Below are 21663 nucleotides of genomic sequence, written 5' to 3'. Positions count from 1 at the left end.
TGATTTCTTAAGAGTGGGAGACAGAGGGTTAAACTCTCTCCAGCTACTCCACCTACTTCAGTATCCAATAGTGTGGTGGTGCAGTTGTCAACTGGGTAGGTACAGCTCCGTTCACTGGGATTGGATGCCAACAATACACCAATAATTATTACAGATATGTAAATTTGTTCTCCAGAAACCTGAATCCACACAAATGGTTTGAACCTACCCAAACCAAAACCAGATCTGGATACTTCAAAGAAATCTAACCCAAAATGAGTCCCAGTTCAAATGTTCCCACATTTTGGAATTTGAATATTAAATGCAGATTATGGGTTTTGGATTCCAAATATGGAATGATTTTAGCTGTTTTTATCTATTTTTATTAATGGTTATTCATTTTTATTTATTTTAAACTAATATCCGAATCTGAACCAATACACTTGAGTATGGATTAGAATAAAAATTATAGCACAGGGGTCTGCACACATTTCTAGCCATAATACCCCTTTCACACTTGAATCCCGGGTCCGAATCCATTTAACGAACATCATTTCACCTGTGTTGATACCTCTCTGATACCACTCTGAGACAAGGACCCAGAACACAGATGGGTTTGTCAGTGTGAATGTGACTTTAATTCCCTAGGTAGAGAAACCTGGGAACACCCTTTCACATCACAGAAGACCAGGTAATAAACATGGCCAAGACCATGGTTGCAGAGTTGAGGCACAAAATTCTGATAGACCCATTCACGTTGACAAATGACATGTGCTGTCCCCAGGTACAGGCTCGGTGTGATATGTGTCAGCATCAGTCCTGTAGTTATAAAAACTTCCTAGCACTTCTCCTGGACATATTTACTATTTATTGGGTTTAGACCTGATAAAAGAATATGTGTGCGCTATATAAGAAACTGTTTATAAAATAATTTCTTAGTTGTTTCTTAGTAATTATATTTTCCCCGAAAGTACTGGTAATAACATACCAGGATATCGTTTCACTTTTACTGTGCTTCAAGAGCTGGGGCCGTTCTGCATTGTATGGCCTGCTGGAACACTCTCTCAGACTTTTATGGGATCTTTACTGTAGCCCAGAGGCTACTGCGGACTAAAGGAACATACACACTGGGCGACTTTGAGCTGAAAGTAGCTCAAAACAGGTTTCAGCTCAAAGCCGCCCAGTGTGTATGGCCCGGCGATGAGCGCTGCTGCGCGCTCCTGCAACATCGCCGGGAAAGCTGTTCATCTGCTGGTTATACCAGCAGATGAGCGGCTTTCAGAGCGGCTTTGTATATCGCTCCGCTAGGCAACGCCGTCCTCCCCCCTCCGTCAGGCCGGGGGAAAGCCACTCAATGTGTGTGCACTGAGCGGCTTTTCCCCAGTGATGATAGCGATCATCGCTGTCCATACACACTGGGCATAGTCGCCCAGTGTTGTATGGACCTTTACGCTTTCTGAATATGGTGTTAAGCTGCCATGGGCTGCTGTCATAAATGGAGGGTCTGCAATAAATATTTTTCATATCTTCTGTGGTCCCTTGTTCATACATTTGGGGATCCTTAGAATGTATGGGAGTTGCCACAAGTATTCAATAATAAAAAGACCCCTTAAGTATTAGCAAAGTGCAGAGAGAGGGACTTGATCTATTGTTTAGCCAATACAAATATGGATTCTAAATTGAATAACAGTTTTATTGAATTTTGGTTTCCATGCCACATATACACAAATAACAATAGTAGCATTTTTGTCCCCTTATTCGCTGTTTTTTTCTTCTCTTCACCTCACTTATTCTGTCTATCTGTCCCCCAGCTCTCGACCCTATTTAATTTGTCTATTTTTATTCCTCCCAGCTCTCTGTTTCTAAATCAGGGATTGGAAACTTATGGATTGCTTGCCACAATGTGGCACTCAAAACAGCTTTGGAGTCTGGAGGGAACTTGTTGGCTGGCACACATGGCACCTCTCCATGGGAGTGATGACAGGAATGGATCTGTGAGACCACTTCTCTATGTTGACTACCAAACTCAAACAGGATGCACCTGCTCCTCTCTGTCACTATCCGGGTAACTAAACACTAATTCCTACCTTTTACTTGCCTTCTCAGAATTTCTCAGTCTGCTAGTCCTGTATTTTATGATTGCTGATTTATCACATGCAACTCCCGGGTAGCTTCAGGTGGAGGGAGCAGGGGGGGGGGGGTGGATACGAGCGAGGGGACCATGGAGCTGGGCATCGGAGGCTCCCTCCACCCGGCTCTCTGGTTGCCGCATCCTCCGCCCACTGCCGTTCCTCACCCAGCTCCAGGCTGCACATAAGATTTATCAAATCTTATATGCAGTGATGTCTACACATGCCATTTGGGTCAATTTCACAGCCCAATTCATCTGAATTGGGTAAAATCATGCCCAAATCATAGAGTGTATGGGGGCCTTAAAAGTGAGACAGTCCTGAATTTGGGTGACTGCCCTTTCATTTAACTGCAAGGAGATAGGCATCACACCATTCTGCCAGTGAAGAGGGACTGTGTGCCTCTAGTGTTTTTAATGGGGTCGAACTCCAAAAATATGTTCAAAGGAAAAGGTTGAGGACCTGGCATACAAAGTAACAAACAACGCCTATACCAGTTCTAAATAATGCACATTTAAATAAATAATCTCAAAGATATAAAATCCAGTATATAATGTTATATAAAGTAAATCTCGAAAAGGTTAAATCAATGAATAGCAATGGAACTTTAGAACTTTGCATCACAGCTTTCAGCTCTCCTATGCAATAACTGTATCTGTGAAGAGAGTTTATTTGTCCTAGTTTATCACTGGTTGGTTTTGCATAGCAGTGATAATATTGGCAAGGTCATTAAAGCGTGCATTCCGTAATAATTCATTTCTTATCTACCCTGATATCTCAACCAGGTATTACAGTCGGAGGACTCAGTGACACAGCAGGTAATAAATATACCGCCAAGGACAATATGAAGACAAGTGAGGACAAAACAAATTTAACAATCCGGTAGTTTAGCAATGATGCTTTACCTATAGCTGCCTGCTGAAAATGTTCTCTGACACTGAATTCCATACATATAGAATGTGTTGTGCGTAGTCCTTTGTGAGATTTCCAAAGATGATTCTTATAGCAAATACCAGCACATGAAATGCTTTTTAACAGATGGGATCCCTATGATACAGTAAATAGCTTGAGAAAAGTCTAAACATGATTGAGAGGTAGTTTTCCAATAGTGGCACCTTATCTCTCTTTTGTGAATACCATGATTAATGGTGGTGATACAAATGAAAAGGATTTATCCAGCAGAAAGTGTAGATACTGAGCTATTTATTTTGTCTACCTGGCACAAAAGATACTGTATTCTTAAGGGCTGGTGCATGTCTACAAACAAGTGCCATTTAGATGCAATGTACAAGGTGATTTTTCCATATACACAATTTCAAGATCTGGAATATTCTGAAATAGGGATAGTGACATATTTGCTTTCTGATAGGTCAATGTAGCGAAACTTTGTATAATGATCAAAACAAATTGCCTATTGCTGGAACAACCCTCAGCGCAATTGAGTAACTCGGATACCTTGAAGGGAAGCAGATGGCACTAGGAGTCCTCATAAATAAGTAAACTATGGGTGATATGTAACAGAATGAGATATTTTGACTTTTGCGATTTTTAGTGAGAAAACAACCGAATATGCAAATTTTCCCTAAATCGCAAATGTAATAGGGTGCAAGTCACGCTGTATATATCATTTTTGGCCTTCACTTTGCATATTAATATCTGTCTTTTTCATTCACATTTCATATAGCATCCAGATGTTTTCCCATTCAAAAGCATACAAATTGTAATTGTAATAGAATGCAAATTCTCAATTTGCATGGGAAATTTTACTAACATTCCAAAACAAAATAGGACAAACAAATTTACAAACAGAACAACAGGGGAAAAAATTGAAATTATTCAAATTTACACAGGTGAGCCTTACATCATCAGAAACACCCCAATATATACCCCAACATTATCAAGGACACGTATTGAGCAATGAAGTTTTTGCAGTCAGGAGTTGAGCCATGTGTCTGTCATATTGCACATTTGGAGGAGCTGCGCAGGAAGAGGGAGCAGGCTGCGCACCACATCCAGGTCCCCAGACCACTTTATGCTTCACATAGGTAATGTGCAAAGGGGTACCAGAGGTGGTGGCAATGTTTAGGATGAACCGCACAAACCTCTTGAACTTATGTGAGCAGGTGAGAGATGATTTAGAGCCTTTTGGGGCGGCCAAGTATGCAGTGTCTGGGCTGCAAAAATGAATGTGTGCCCTGCACTTTTTTTTGCCACAGCCAGGCACCACTCAGTCTGTGAGCTCATGGTCATTGGGGGTGTCACAAGCCACTTTGTCAAGGAATTTAACTCAGGTGTTTTATGCCTTGAAGAAACTGTGGCACACATATATCACATTCCCACGTCCGAGTGGCAGGACCTGGAGGTGGCATTCTATCGGCTCTCAGCATTTCCTAATGTGTGGGGAGCCATAGACTGCACCCTTATTGGGATTTGGGCACCACCACACGTTAGGGGTATGTTTTTGTTAATAGATGTGTGCATCACTCCCTCACTGTGCAGGTGGTGTGTGACACTAACTTCAGTATTCTCAATGTGGTTGCAGGCTACCCCGGGAACTGCAACTGCCGTGATGCCTATGTCCTGCGTCACTCAGGCCTCTGAGTCCGCTTCCAGCAGCGCACCATGCCTGAGGGCTGGCTACTTGGTAGGTTCATTAAGGTTTATATTCATGTCTTTCTCTATGTTTAGTTTAAACTACTATTGTAATACATTTAAGAAGTGTAGAAACCAGAAGCATAATGGTGTGCTTATGTAGTGAAGCAGATATTGTAAAGATTCTGATTGGCTGCCAATAGCAACATTCCATGTGAAATATAAGTCACACTTTAAACAATTTTAGCCTGTTATGTACTTTTAAAATACGCATCGTATCGGATCGCATGCCTTGTGCATGCACAGCGATCCGATACGATGTGTAGCTAGTACAAAAAGTATGTGCAGCACATACTTTTTGTACCGTACTATGTGATGCGCGGGAGTGCGCATTGCATAGTACTGAACGGAGCCGGACCACAACGGAGCGTGTATGGGCTCCTTCACAAACATATTTGTTGCAATATTTAAACTGACATTAGTGTAATTAGTGTGTTTTTGTGAACTTACATTTGTACTTAAATCAACGAATCAACAAATCAACTAGAATGACCCCACAGTGCAATATGTGTTAGTTTTCTACCAAGTTTGACTGCTAATATCGCACTGTTTGTAAGCACCTTTAGTCTGTTTCCTCTTTGTCTGTTCTCTTACTTTTGGTCCTTTCCGAACCTCACCACAACAGCGTTATTCCCCAAAGATGTCATACATATCACATGCCATTAGGCCCTGCTCTCAAACTTTTGAATTGTAAAAGGATTATCATACATAATTAAAATTGACAGGAGAGCTATGTGAGGAGATAAAGGGATTATGTGGAAGATAAAGCAAGTAATGAAACTGTACTAGTGAGCTCTGCAGAAATCTTATTAGCACCTCCATAGAAGTAAGGTATACGCCAAAAATATTTTATAGATAGTCATGCACTTTTTGCATTTTGCAACACACACACACACACACACACACACACACACACACACACACACACACACACACACACACACACACAAATACAGGGTTAGAGTCACTTTTAAAAAGAAAGAAAAAGCCACTAAACTACATAAGAATTGAGATTATTGCTATATGATTTTATTTACAGCCTCAAATTAAAACTGAATTACAGTACAACCACCATAATGTGCTATGATCACTTTAACTGCAGATCAAAAGGCAATTACTGTAATCAAAAGGTAAAGTACAGTACACAAACCTTACTTTTCCCCAGAGGCGTGCCTAGATATTCGTGGGCCCCATAGCAAAAGTTTGTAAGGGCCCCCTATTTAGCGACATAAATATATGTAGCACATATTACTTAGACAGCAAACATGGGCCCCCTTCAGCTCTGGGCCCCATAGCAGCTGCATCCCTTGCACCTATGGTAGTTACGCCCTTGCTTCTCTCTGTATATAGTTTATTTGTGCTATGCTCCACATAAGGTATAGAATAATATGACAGGTTTGTGCATGATAAAAGATGAATAATAATAATAAACATAAAATGACTATATATTCGACAATAATGAAACTGATATACACAAGAAGAAAATCATAACATTGTTGTATAGTGTGTGACTTCTATATAATGTTATATACCCTCTTCATTTGTCCCATACACTGCTCTGTGTGTAGCTAGCTGTCTCAAGTTACAACACAGAGCAGTGTAGGTTATAAACACTAACGCACAAAGGTTATAAATAATTGTACTTTCTTGACAATGAGCAGTGACTGATAAAGTTTGGTGTAAAGTTACTAGCTGAAATCACGAAATTATAGATTTAAGTGTGAACTGCTTCCCTTTATTAGTAGGTTCCCAATAAGTTTGTTACCTTGGGGTCCCCACAAACATTAAGTTGTCCCTGATGAGGCTATTGGTCTATTTTGGGTTTATTAAGATTCGTAGAGCCAAAATTATGCCATATCTGGCCATTTTCCTTCAACTGTTTTCTATATCTGCCCACTGAGCTTTTCCTGGAGGAAGAGCCTTCTTATCAGTATTTTAGTCCCTGGGCAATGCAATGAGGCCCCTCCCCAAGCATTCACATAAATAAAAAAAATAATTATAATCATCATAACTTACTGCTTCAGTGAATTCCTGATTGGTAAATGGCTGGCTAACCCCAGCCATCTACAAATCAGCATGTTGATTGCCATTCACTATCTGGATGCAGGCTGTGGGACATGTAGAGCATGTTGCCTTTCTGCAATATCTGTGTATAATTCACAATCAGTGCAGCAGGGCAGATGCACCCCCCCCCCCCCTTCCCCACCTGGACCTGTCCAGACCAGTCCTAGTTAAATGCCCCTAGAATTGTGTGTCGCTAAGCAGCTGCCCAGTGTGCCTACACTTTAAGATGACCCAGTCAAAAATGATAGTTTGCAAGTATTTAGCATTGTTGATACATGAACTCTATAATGGGATCATTATTCCTAGAGCAGTTGTTCAGAAGCAGGATGATGATAGATGTTTCTGGAGAAATGAAATCAATGTTACCTAATACACTTCAGGACAGTATAGTTGTACATAATATATACTTCAGTGCAGTCAACAAATGACATTTGCAATAATATTTTAGCTCTTGGTCTGAGTCTTTCATGAAGGGTTGTAGGTGTTGTGTGATCTTCCCTCTAGGAGGGACTTGATAGGTGAATGATATTACCAAATGCTCTGTCACTGTAGCCAAGTATGGTCACTCATGTAACATTAAGTCCTCGGCTCTGTCTAGATGTGGCAAGTAGCACAACTCTTTTATTGCCAGCACTTATGAGTTAAAGATGTAATAATAATTTTTTTTCTATTCTGAATAAGTTGTTCTTTTATTTTACTACTGGGAGCAAAAAAAAGCATATGCACATTTGGAACAAAGGGAGAGAATTCTAAATATGTCCCAAGGGTCCGACATCTTGCACTGAGTAGAGTATTTTGGGAAAATAGTGCGTGAGGTTAACAGAACTGTTGAAGCAGCTTTGTACAACATACAGTGAGTTATAGCAGACTCAAATGGAGCATCTGGGGTGAGATAACATGCAAGGCAGCTGAACTGTGTGAAGTTCTCTACTGATTTATAGCCTTGCCAGAAACCTCAGTGAGACAGGTTTCTGGGCTGACATAATGACTGTTTATTTTAAAGCTACAGCAAACCGCATTAGAGACCACTATGCAAGTTTTAGCAAACAGAAAAGGATACAACTCCTATAAAAACTTATCTCTCAGCAGAACGCAGCAGACAACAATGAAAATAATGCTAATAAGGCAAGATGAGTGCTTTACGGTACCACAGATTGCATTTTATGGGAGGCAGAACATAGCTTTGCATATGAACGTCACACAGTTGCATCACATATTGCCAGCGAAAAGTTAATTTGCAGCTGTAGACATAGAAAGATAAAAACTGCAGCCAATGAATTATAATTAATTGAATTTCTCTAAACTGATATATGATTTTTATGCGTCTGTACAATTTTGTGTCTTGAGTTCATGTCTTTCTTTTTAGTGTGCGGATGCTTTCTGGTGGGACTGGGCAGGTTTTTTTTTTTTTAATTTGCATTAGCCCCTTGAGTGGCGGGTTTTGCTGGGGCAGGACAAGCCTGCCAGGGCAGCTCTTTCCTGCCCCAGAAATACCCACCACAGCACTTAGGGGAAGCCTTCCCCCCTGTCATCCCCCCCTCCTTGTTGCTCACCGCAAGCCAGTACTGAGTGCCCATCCTGGATCACCGGGTTTCTCGGGGGGGGGGGGGGGGGGGGCACTCGGGCGTCCGAACTCCAGACTGCTCCTTAAATACATGTTATCATTTAAAACATTAATATCTCAAAATAAAATCAATTTCCTATGGAAAAATCATTTAGTAATATATTTTAGTTACCTTTTCCAGCTACAGTTATTCACTAAAACTGAAGAAGTTTCAAATGAATTTGTTGGCTATATGTGAAAATAATTAACATCCACAAAATGAAGTAAAAACAAGAACACATTAAGGGCCCGATTCTGGTTGGCTCTCAAAGCGGTGGTAGTTCGCAGCTTTGCGAGCCATGTAAAGCCGACAGCCGATCGCATGAATGCCCCCCCGATATATGCTGAATTTCCCTGCAGCATTGGCAATGGATGTTTTGCATACCCATCCATCCATGCAGGCCCAGAATCATCGAATGAGTTCTGCAGCGCTCACTAATCTAAGTCACTCTCTGGTGACTGAGATTAGCAGCGCCCTGTTCCAAGAACAGGGCGGGCAGCTGACATCCGGTAACGTCAGCCACCCACCCCCGGAAGGCAGGTGGCTTCTCCCGTTCGGAAGTGGACATTTTCCTGGATTCAACTGGCATTTTCATGGGTATGCCCCTGCCTCCTGCAAGTCTTCGAGGGTGCCCTCAGTGAAGACTTGCACATGCACATATTCACTTATGCTTATGTGCAGGCCTTCACCATCGAACTTGTTGTACGTACGAGGGAGTTTGTTAACTAGAATCACCCCCTAAGGAAAAACATCCTAACAATTACAAGAATAAAACACAATGGAAGAAATGTAATTGCTTTTAATTTTAGGGGGAACATTTTTTGGGGTGGTCTTGGAAAATGACCGAAGAATTGCCACTTCCAAATGCTAGTCCCTGTCCTGATTTTGTACTTGTTCTCGATGAAAATTACAGAATGTAATAACCATTGAGATGTGCCATGGGTATGAGCTTAATAATCATATATATTCTGCTTACATAGAAATAAATAATTGTTGCTGTTAAATAAAGTCTAAGATCTTATCATCTTTGAAAATAAATAATATATTGCCTCTTTGTTTAAACTAATTAAATTATTGTCAGAATATAACTAAATTAAAACAAAAAAGTGTTCCCATTTATTATAAAATACAAAATGCCAATAAAAAAAATCCCAACTTACATTGTTCCTGCCTCAAACCAACATCCAATAGTGTTAGACCCCACCCCAAAAATAAACACAACATAGCCTAAGGTTTTGACTTGTCATGTAAATTTACAAGTCAATACATATTTGCAGGGTATTTCATTTCTATGGTGTGCCTGCGCAATTTTCCTTTTATCTTGTACACCAGCCTTGTGTTTTCAGGGCATGTTACTCAGATGCTTATTACATGTAGGCAGTTTAGGTGCCATGAAGACATGCAATGAATAACAATATATATTGTATGCAGGTAACCTAAATACATAACATATATAAAAAACTGAGAAAAGAGGTATTGTACAGGTTCACCACCAATTTTTCGGCACCATACGGTTAGGCACCTCTTTTAATCCAGAGGAAAGTTAGCCTGCAGGTGAAGTTAGATTGTGGGAGAGATCAGAAAGGCTTCGGGAGGCAGCAAGAGGGCTTAGTTAGGCTGTGGGAGGGCTCAGTTAGTCCGTGGGGTAAAGTTAGGCTGCAGATGGTAGTCAGGCTGCAGGACGTTTAAGGTACTGCAGTGGGGAATTAGGCTGCAGTAGGCTTGGTTAGGCTGTGGGAGGGTAGAGTTTAGGTAGTGGGGGGTCGGAAGAAAAAATGTTGGGATGTTGCTGTATTTACCACCGATTATCTGGCAGGCAGGCAGGAGAGGATCCCCTTAAACACCAGAAATGCAGTGAGACTGCCGCATTTTGTGGCAAGCCTCGCCATTTTAATGGCCATACTCGTCGTTTCCACCTCACCTCAGGGAACAGACAAGGAGGCAAACGGTGAGTGAATCAAATTCACTGAATACCCTGATGGCCTGCAGGGCATTGAATACCGCTTATTGTCTTTACCAACCAACTTGTGCTTCCAAAGAGATATGGCCTAAGAAATATAACTAATAAAAATAACATATAAAGGCCCAAGCTCCAGCAAAGAAAATTAAAACAGAATAAATGAACATTACTTTACAGTCAAGTTTAACAATGCTTTACAATAAACAGAAATAAAAAAATGAACTTTTTAACCCAGAAATAGTTTTTCTCTCTTCAGATTCCATTCACATTATTTCTTTATTAATTCTTACTAAAAGCTTCCAGCAAGGTCACTGAGTGAATTTACAAACCTGCATAATATTGTGAAAGGTCTTGCTAAGCCTAAAATTCATATTTCCCAAAAAGAAAAGCATCTTAAAATATTTGCATATTTATATTGCTGGATTTATCATGTTGAACATGTACTGTATGTATAGTTATCCAACATATTCTACAACCTGAATTTTGGTGCAGTGAAATAGACTTATTTAGTACAATGGAACTAAAGCCAGCAACACACAGACTCAATTAGCTTTTCCATCAGTGCTACAAAAAGCCGTGGCTCCTGCCATTCCTGACCCAGATCACTTTTGCTGAAGATGCAGCTATTAGACAGCTAAAATTATCTTTACTATGGAGCTGATGCTGAGGCAGTAACAAAGCAAAAAGCGCAAGTACTGTAACTTTGCACCGGGGCAAAACTGTTTTCCAAAACTAACAATAGTACATCAGCAGAACATTTAAAAGAAAGTTTGCCCATCTACCAATTTCTACCAGTCCTTAGGACAAATTCAACCGAAGTAAGGATGTCGAAAATGATCAACCGATGCCTACAGAAAGCTAAGGCTGGACACCAAACCCTGCATATAAGATCACAAACAAACAAAGATCAAAGAATGGTACAAATAAATACATTTGACCACACAGCTAAAGTAGCAAAAACAATATATAAGAAACATTGGCCACTTTTGATGAGCGATCCAGTATTGGGTTACAGAAAAATCAGCCACCGATGATGGCCTATCGCAGAAACCCTAAAATTCTGCAGATCCTGATAAGACTAACAGCATGACCAAGCCCAAAATGATCGCAATGGTTACGTTCAACCAAAACCAGGCTGCGTTAAGTGCAAAGGATGCACATGTATCGCGATGCTGATTGGCAACTAGACCATCGGATGGCAAACCACAGGTATTCTATCAGGTTGGCCTTAGAAACAGGAAGGACCGATAAACCTGTGGCTCAGTACTGTCTGTATCATGGCCATCAAGTATCTACCGTTAAGTCTATGTTGATAGACCATATACCCAAGTTTCTTTGAGGTGGTGATCGAACCAAGTCTTTAAAACAACGTGAAGCGCAATGGATTTATACCCTACGAACCAAGGCTTTAAAACAACGTGAAGCGCAATGGATTTATACCCTAGACACGGTGGCCCCTCGTGGTCTAAATGAAAATAATCCATTGAACTGCTTTCTGTGAGCAATCTAGGATATGTTCCCAAAGATTTTCTTACTCTGCATTTTTTTTTCTTTTTTTCGCTTTCTTCTCTTTGTTGGTCGGTTATGGTGAGTGGACGGAGGCATGAGGTGTTTGGACATACATGATCCTTTTTCTCATACTATCATCTCCTTTGCTGACTATTACTAAGGCTAATAAACCAACAAATAATAAAATACTAAAATGAAAAAATCAATAACAAATGTAAAACCGTAAAAACAAATATGTGAATATGTAGATACTTTGCATGTTGTCCTATATGTTTGTATGTCGATAATGTGTCAGTTTTTGCAAAAATGGAAAATAACAGCCTTTTCATAATAATTCATTTGTGTAGTAGCTATTATATCTATTTATGTCCAATCCGTATAACAATGGATATTTATATAAGTAAATACATATGGATAAATCTATGTATAAAAAGTGTGACACAAAACTATGTATGTGTATGTTAGATCCAAATCAGTGTTCCCTTATGTATAAGCCACCTAGGGGTTGGTTATATATAGCTGTGGGATATGGCTGGAATGCACAGCCATTTTTATTTAGCTATCAGTAATATTATATATTCTAAAGGATAACCTATACATGTTATATGACCTTACAGGCAACATACCTTCACTCCAGGTATATTAGGATTACATAAATGAGCATATATAGGTATAGCTAGAAATAATGATTGAAAGCCGCAGTGGAACGCATGGCCATCTTGCCCTGTCTGAGCATATATATTTGACTGCGAGAAACGGTAGCTTTCTAAACAACTAAGAAACCTAACACTCAGGTATTCTACCTGAGAAGTTTACTCAAACCCCACAGAATGAGTGTTCAGTGCAACATATGTCCTGAAAATGAGTATTAACGCCGCTGGCTGGTGCTGGAACGCACCATTGCCGGCGTGGAACGCACGGCCATCTTGAATTTGATGAATTTCGGCCGGGGGACCAATAGATGAGCTGCATTTAGAGCTTGTGACTCAGGATGTATGAACCTTGCAGGTACCAGTATGCCTCTCACAAGGCTGCAGTGAATGAGCTCATTAATTTGCTATATAAGGGAACACTTCAGATGGGATCAGTGTACTGGGATCTTCTGTGCTGTACGGAAGTGTTTTGTGACTTGTCTTGACAAAGGCCCTCTAGTGGCCGAAACGTCGACTGACTACAAAAGTAAGATGTAATTTATCCATAAAAGTACCATTAAAGTGTTTGTTGATCTTATTGGTGAGTTCTCCTTGTGGATCTTATACAGTTCTACACCTACGCTATTTTTGGAACACAGTTTGATGTTTTCTTAGTGGAGCACCCCTTATGCTGACAGGGGCTGGCCGTGAATGTGGATTCTCCAACAAATATATATATATATATATATATATATATATATACACACACACACACACACACACACACACACACACACACAGGTCAGACCACACTCACATCCAGGAAAAAGGTTAAACACATTTTCTACATAGAAAATAAGTTATAATGGAATGGAGAAGAAAACTGGCATAGGGATCCTAATGGACCTCTCCTCATAACCCAGGACACCTTCCCATTGGAAGGAGCAGGTAAATGAGAATGGATGATATCGTTCATGCAATAAAATTCCAGGAATGACAGGTGAGCAGAAGATTACAGTGAAACCTCCGGTGTTACCTGTATAATGAATTGGGGAAGCACCAAAGTTTTTCAAAGTAGGTGATTTGACTTACTGACTACTAGGATGATACTTACACCCCTTATTAACAAAAAAATACAATATTTTTTTTTAAGAAACTCACTGTTTTCATTATTTAATGTTCTAAAATGATTATTGTCATGTATTCACTACTTGTATAATTTTTACTACACCAGGAGGTGCTGCCAAAACAACTATAACTATAATGCTAATTAGGAACATACAGTTTTGTAAATAATGAAATGGGCACAGGAGTGATCTTCAATTAGAGCAATAAGCTTGGTGGGCATACATAAAATACAACAATATGAGCTTTAAATAACACAATAAACAGATTTTATTAATGGGACCAATTAAATTGCATTATTACATTTTTTTAATGTAGAAAAAATATTCCTAAATTTATATATATATATATATATATATATATATATATATATATATACACTGCTGTTTTGTTTTTTGTAAGGATATTTATATGCCTAGCCCAAGGATGTTTGTTTAAATTGCTATACTGTCTTAGCCACTACCAACTCTGACAGGAGGACATTTCCCTTATCCACTATCCTTTCTGTGAAGTTACTTTTCCTTAAATTTCCCCCGAATCCACCTTCCTCTAGTCTCGGTGCATGTCTTCGATTTCTAATACCTTTCTTCCATTGAAGAATGTCTCCCTCATGTACCTTGTTACATAACGTTTCTCTGTAAATAATGTTGTTCCCACTGAAAATGGCCAGCATAATGACTAAAAAGTACTACAGGCTGCAGATTTAAATCCCAGCTTGTCTAATTTACATAGGCATGATCACACCACTGACAATAGCAACATATGTTCTTTGGAAGTACATTTTTTGCATCAAGATTTTGAGATCTTTGTTATAAGGTATTAAAGAAACAATTCAAAGGCAAGTAAGGCATAACATGCCTGAGCGATTATACTTTCTTGTGCAGGTGGGTAGCCATATGCTGCATGTGGGGCCAGGAGAGATTTACATATACTGCACGAAACCTAAACAATGACTGACAGACCTAGGTATTTATTGCAGTTGTCACTTGAAAGAAATTACAGAGCAGAATAATTTTGGTTAGACAAACTCTTAAATGTACCTGCAGCCTAAACTTTTTGTGAAGGCTGATAAGCAATTTCCAAAGAATAAAGTTAATAATGTCAAGCAAAATTGCATCAATTGTGGGGATTAATTGGCCTGTAAAAATGAGTACTGCTTACCCTATGCTTTATCTCTGTTTTATTTTTAGCACATATGGACAGGAAGGCCAAGAGGGGGGTGGGGTGGGTACGATTTACCTGGGCCCAGTTATGTCTAGTGGGCCTGACAGGAACCCTGCTCACCGAGAGAGTTGGAGCAACATTCCCACACTCTATGATAAGCAGAGCATGGCCACAACCCTTCTCTGGCATCAGGGCCCATGTAATGTCTTGTGGCCTTGCACATGGAGTAGCAAAAAGCACCTCAATTTGGTATAAAAGGAGGTATACCATAGTAAAGGTACTGTAGTTTATATAACCTTATTGCTGAAAAATAAACTTATTAAAAAAATTGAATTATTTCCAAACTAATAGGCAAATTTAGCCTATTAAGAAGAAACAGGGTCTCAAGTGAGTAATCTTTACTAGGTAAAATAATCTGAAATGTAAGAAGACACCAGAAACGAGCCCACTCCATCTTTCTTCAGCTAGTTTGTAACTTATATCACAATGTTAATTTTAAGACCTCTTTAACTACGAGAAAATATTGTTGTGTTTAAGATTGTTGCGTGTGTTTTGTGTAATGTGGTGGCTGATATGTATTATTAATTATTTTATTATTTAAATGTATTTATATAGTGTCAGCAGTGGTCGAAGTGGGGTGGTATGGGACGGTATGCTATACCGCCACTTTCATATGGGAGTTAAAAAAAAGAAAAAAGCCAGGTACCACAGGACACGTTCTGACCAGCCTGCTCATGCCTTCCTTGCGAAGTTCCCCCGTCTACTAATTGGAGTGCGGGGGCCGCCTGTCACACGCATCCCCGCCCTCTTTGCGCATCACCCATTTACGCACGCTGTCTTGGTCGGATGCAAGCTAGTGCAGCTACAGGAGGAAGATACGCGTCCATCAGTAAAGTCAAGTGCAGCAGCCCCTTGCCTCTGTCTGCGCTCCTCTGGCACGCCATCAGATGTATACAGTATGCAGGACTCGGAGGGGACACAGAGTGGAGACAGCACTGGTCGGGAGGCCAGCACTGTTATCGGCATCCCCTGAGCCAGTCTGTAAGTGTTTAAAATTAAATGTCCTGCTCTGTGTTGGCAGGAGAGGGGGGAGTTGGATTGGGTTAGCATGCACTGCAGGGTTTATTTTTTTACAGTGGAGATTAGCTATCTACAGTAACTGGGCGGGAGGCAATTCTATACTAGAGTCAGACTATATGTCCTAAGGGGGAGGGAACTATTCTGTGCTAGGGGGAGATGATGCTCCTTCTGAGGAGGAGGGGGTTCATTTATTGCTAAAGGGAGGTCATGTAACTGAGGGGGTCTTCTGTACATGTGGAGTGCACACTGCTTATACTTGCCACAGCTAATTAATTTCCTGCCGCTATCAAGGTGCCCCATCCCCCTTAATTTTCTTCTGTATCTGCCCCTGCACAGTAATATACAGCATCAGGGAAACTACAGCAATGCATTCTGGTAAGAATATTCACCTTCCCTTTACCCTCCCCTAACACTCCCTTCTTACAGCCTAATTCTAAACACACCTCCATACCAGTCTATCCCTAGCCCTCCCCGCTAATGCCTAACCCTTGTACCCCATAGCCAAAACCTAACCCTCCCACCCAGTGCCCTATCCTTAAGCCCCCCCTGTTGGCTAAACCTAACCTTCCCCCCCACCATGTCCTAACACTTACCCACCTGCATATGTATAATCCATGACATCAATATCCCCAGTTATTCTGGTACCTGGCCGCTAGTTGGGATGCTGGTGTCGGTATTCTGACTGCCAGTATCTGATCTGCAGGTATACTAAACTCATCCCTCTCTAGATCTCTATTTTCCTCTCTAGATCCCTCATTCCGTGGGTATATGGTGTGGTACATTACAGTTAAGGACAAGCCCCTTTTGTATGACACCCCCCCCCCCCTTTGTATGGCCACGCAGATTTCTGGAGCGCAAGTGCCTTCGGCACGCGCAAGAGGACATTTCTTCTTTACCATACCCCCACTTCAAAATTTTCACTTCAACCACTGAATGTCAGTATATTCTGTTGGACTTTACAATTGGGAACACAGTAATAAAGCAAACCGGGAAATAACAGACAGAGATAGGGGTAAAATGGTTCTGCTTACCATCTCAATGAAAATAGGAGTTTAATACATAAGGTTAAGAGCTGTATATTGCAGATTGGTCCTGCGAAATGGCAAGGGTAACATGTGCTTAGTGGAGCTATAAGATCCAATCATACAGTAATCTTTTGGGTCAAAGTTTTCTTTGTGTATGGAAATGTGAATTGAGATAGAATATGTGTAAATCTTGTGTAAATTGTGTAGAGGAATATTGATCATTTATAACAGAATAGAGTGGAGATAATCAGGTAACATAGTTCATGTAGGTTAATTGGATGGTACTGGAATTGATATGTTTATCTGAAAAGATGAGTTTTCAGGAATGTTTGAATAAATGGAGGCTAATGGAAAGTGTTGTGCGAGGAAAAAGCAGCTAATGAATGTGAATGAAAGATGTAGTTTTTGCCGAATTGTGAGATATTTTTGGTTTAGATTCGGCATGGGGGGGGGGGATGAACTGTCATGCCGGCGGCAGGAAGCGTTTGGTTGACTCGCAAAGCTGCGAATTTCTCATCTTTGCGAATCAACCTGAATGACCTCCAGTATCTAGACTTCAAAATGCTCAGGAGCAAAATGGCTACTCAAAGAAATGTCTTAAAAATAAAAATACTGCACACTGCAGTTCTAGGGATTTAAGAGAATGCTTAAGTCTGACTTTTTACATATTTTAATAAAATTGAATGGGGTGGGAAAAATAATTCTACAGCAATGTGCAAAATCTAAACTACATAGTAATGTATAAGGTTTAAACCAAAAGCTTTTACAATAAAATCTAAACATACAAAGAAAGTCAGATAAAATGAAACGTTGTAGTCCACCTCTCCCTGGAAGAATGGGCCACCCTCCTGCATCACACCCACTTCCTAGTGAAGTGGGCAGAATGCAGAGCAATTTAATTGTTCCTCCCCTTTGGGTGTGTATGCAACGTATGCATGCCCATTAATACAGGGTTTTGCTGCTAAAAAGTGGCCAAATCAATTACATTTCTGGATAGGGTACAGAAACACCCGTTTGAGTATCACACATTTCAGCTTGCATTTCAGGAGTCACTCCAAGGGGGAGGGAAATGCCTCCTTCACTGCAACGCCTGAAAGGAGAAACAATTTCAGATCCCTTGTTCCTGCATGTGCTGGTACACCGGATCATTGTGATCGCATATTGCAATGTGTTCTTGGACAGTAAGATCCCGGTCAGAGAGCTTGCAAAGAATTGGATCATATCTACCCCCCCCCCATGGAGTGACTTGGTGGACCTCACAGCATCATCCGCCACCCCCCCATGGAGCATTGTTCACCCAGCGCCCGCCCCCCCGGCCTTGATTATGTATCATAGTTGCACCGTGGTCTAAACAGGATCTACAACTTATTTAGGTACTTATATGTTAGTTGGGCGCCCACTATAGTTAGTATGCTCATACCCCCACTATCCATGTCGGCATGGAGTTGAGATACAGATGGAGAGCCTCTCGCTATTGCAGGGGATGGCAGAAGATTTGCCAGCCACCATCCCCCACCAGCCGCCGTAAGGGGACGTGCGCGCACAAGATGCGCACGCGTCGCCTTACAATGGGGCTCCCCCCGGGTCCCCGCCTCCTCGCCGAGGGTCGCCCCGGGTCCCCGTCGCCTTGCCACCCCCCTAACCCTGTCCGTCTCCCTGAAGCGGAGACGGACAGGGTTCCCGTCCCCCCGCCGACGGGAAACTGAGACGCGCGTGTGTGTGAGATGCACGCGTGTCTCAGTCAGATGGGGAGCCTCTCCACCGACGATCGCCAGCGGCCAGATTCTGTCGCTGGCGGAGCAATAGTGAGAGGCGCTCCATCTGTAGTGTGGCGAGTGCAGCCCAAAGCGTACCAAGCATAGCGAGCCCCGCGAGGGGATGCAGAAAACAAAGCAAATAGCTTAGTGGGCGCCCAACTAACATATAAGTACCCTTATTTAATATATAATTAGTTAATTGTCATTAAAAATAACATTATGTCTGAGAACTGGGACACCTGTAGGCAGTGACTACAGCACCACTACTACACTCACAAAATGTGCTGTACGTCTTTTGAATGAGACACAACAAAAACGAGCTGTGGGGTTATACATAAAGACCAAGACAATTACCTGTAACAGTTTCCACCTGGTGTTCAACTCTTCAAGGCGGCTGATATTGTATGGAGACAATTGGACATCAGTTGCATTGAATTGGTGTGCAAGATCATTTACTTGGTTTATGTTATTTTTAATTGGTGCTATTTCCGCTCGGAAGGCCTACAAACGAAAGGAATATATGAATAGAAAATGTAAATCTAAAATAAAAAAAGTAATTTAAAGCATTAGATAATGTGTAATACCAACATAAGAAAACATCTATACTGTTCTACCAATGATTACAGGAAAGCAGTTTGGCCTGGAGGTTAAATAGCCTTAGAAATAAGCTACTGTTATGTTTTAATTAAGGAATGCATTTTTATTATAGTAAAGTACCCTAATAATATTCAGTAAAGATTCTTCCAACAAATTATTTGCAATATACTAACTACAGTGCAATTACATAAATATATAATGATTTTTAACCAAAGTTTTTTAAAACATTTTCTAATTCACTTGCTGTTTATAATTAGATTATCTTCTCATCAAAATAATCTCCCACACAATTTTTTTTAAATGGTCTCCCTGTGTTGTTATTAAGAAACATCCTCCCGAACTTTCAGCTAGTTAGAAATAAAAATTAACCCCATACTTACCTGTCCTTTGAAAACATACAGTACATCCATTTAAAAAATAAGTCTAAAACAAGAGTCAATTAAAATGTCTGAGAAAATTGAAACTTACAATTCTATGTTGGTTGACATTTTTCTTTGTTACTTATTTAAATAAAAATTAACTTCATGTACTTTAATAAAATATCTCAGTACACATTAACCCTTTGAGTACCAATATCTATGTGAGAGATGTTCAAAAGAGCAGTTAAAAAATGCCCACGTTGCTCACATTTGTTATATAAAGTCAAATAAAATAAGTTGTGTAAAAAAAGATTATATTTCCTAAATAAGGTAACCATTGTAGGTCATTATGATGAATGAAAATGTTTGCTTGGCAAATTTCACACCTATTTTCACAAATTCACTTGGCACTCAAAGGGTTAATAGCTTATTATGTATATCACTAACTACTCATATTGAGGCAAGACACAGTCTTGTTGTGCGATTTGTAACCACCAGTAAAGAATTTTATTATGAATTCCCACTTTTTGCCAGTCATACATGCCTAGGTGGTTCAGACAAAGACAACACAATGTACTGCTCATTATGAACTTGCTGTATTGTAAATGAATGTCAAATGATGCGGAAGTGAATTGCAATTAGAGCTTCAATTTGAAATGTAGCAATCAATAATTGTTGTACGCTGTAGAATACACACAAATTCCAGAAAAGCAATAACTTCTGACAAAATAATTACATTCAATGCTTATTTTGCACAGGAAACAAATACAATTAAATCTTTGTTTTTAAATTATCTTTACCATTTATTTCCTACATTTAAGTATAAAGGCAGAAAAAGTTTGCATTTGGGATAATGCTATTGCAACAGGTCATACTGGTTTTTGAAAATTCATGTAAAGGAAAGTATACCCCTAAACATAATTGATTGAAACACACGTATTGATGTAAATTAAACAATTCAACTACTGTATGCAGTTTCCACATGGTGCCGCCTTCAATTCTGCAGTACATACTTCTACAAGTGTTGATTACCTGAACAGTGAAAAAGCAACTGCATTGAGTCGCAGACAAAATTCAGAACACTCTCCTCTAAATTACTTTCTGTGCTACTAAAAAATGAACTGTGACTTTCCATTGCTTCATGGAGTGGCAAAATTGAGTCTCTTCTGAATAGAGGATTAGGGGCAATACACTAAAATGAGCAGGTTAAAAATGTGATTACCACATAAATGGGTTTATTAGATTGTTTAACACCCATGTTTTCATGTTGTGAAGGCTCCATTTAGGAAATGGATTCTTGCCACCCTTTTTTAGGCAACAGTACCTAGGACAGTAATGCAGCAAAGCCAAACAGGTGCTTCTTTGTAAGCATCTTATGCACTACCATGTAAGTGCTCCAAACTGAAGAAGTAATTACCCAGAAAAAAAAAAAAAAAAAACCTTTCATCCATTCACTTTCCAGAGCTGACATACAGCACATAAATGCACTTCAAATATAAGAGTGCAGGCCATGCTGAGCAAATGTAACATACTGTAGGTGTGGTCTTAAATTGTCTGTCTGTTCATTCATCCAACACAAAAGCTCACTTCAGCAATCGCAGGCACTGTCAATTGACAATGGGTCATTATTTATCGCTAAGATAGTGACTCCCAACTTTTTGGAATCACGTTACCTTAGAGTATCAGAATTTTTTTACGGCACCCCTAGGCCAGTTTTATTTTTAGAAAAAATATAAAATGAAGTAGATTTTGTTATATGTCATCTTTAAGTTCAGTTATGTGCTAAGGTATAAGAATTGCTTCTGATTGTACACATATTTTATGACTGGCAGCCACCACCTGGACGACCAACCTGAGGCACCCCGGCACCCCGGCAAGAGTCATGAGGCACGCAGAGGCCTAGGCACACAGTTGGGAACCATTGTGTAAGCAGCCATGCACGGGAATTGGGAAGTGCGGGGGTGGGGGGGGGGGGGGCGTGCATTAGGCGGGGTGGCAGGTACCTGCTCGCTGGGCTTTGGGCACTC

The 21663-nt window shown here is 40.3% G+C and overlaps 1 protein-coding gene across 13 annotated transcripts in view; it reads right to left on the bottom strand.

The window, feature by feature from the left end:
* Window positions 1-21663, bottom strand: part of DMD (dystrophin) — a 1973025-nt gene that overhangs the window by 401628 nt on the left and 1549734 nt on the right. For all 13 annotated transcript variants that reach the window (XR_014470468.1, XM_083174338.1, XM_083174337.1 and 10 more), the window contains one exon: window positions 19035-19181. Coding sequence is in view for 12 of the 13 variants with exons in the window: in XM_083174338.1 (XP_083030464.1) it covers window positions 19035-19181 (147 nt within the window). In the remaining variant the exon portion in view is untranslated. The remainder of the gene's footprint in view (window positions 1-19034; window positions 19182-21663) is intronic.

Source organism: Crinia signifera, chromosome 2, assembly GCF_055691185.1.
Source record: "Crinia signifera chromosome 2, ASM5569118v1, whole genome shotgun sequence".
Taxonomy (NCBI): domain Eukaryota; kingdom Metazoa; phylum Chordata; class Amphibia; order Anura; family Myobatrachidae; genus Crinia; species Crinia signifera.
This window is presented reverse-complemented; position numbering and strand designations above follow the sequence as displayed.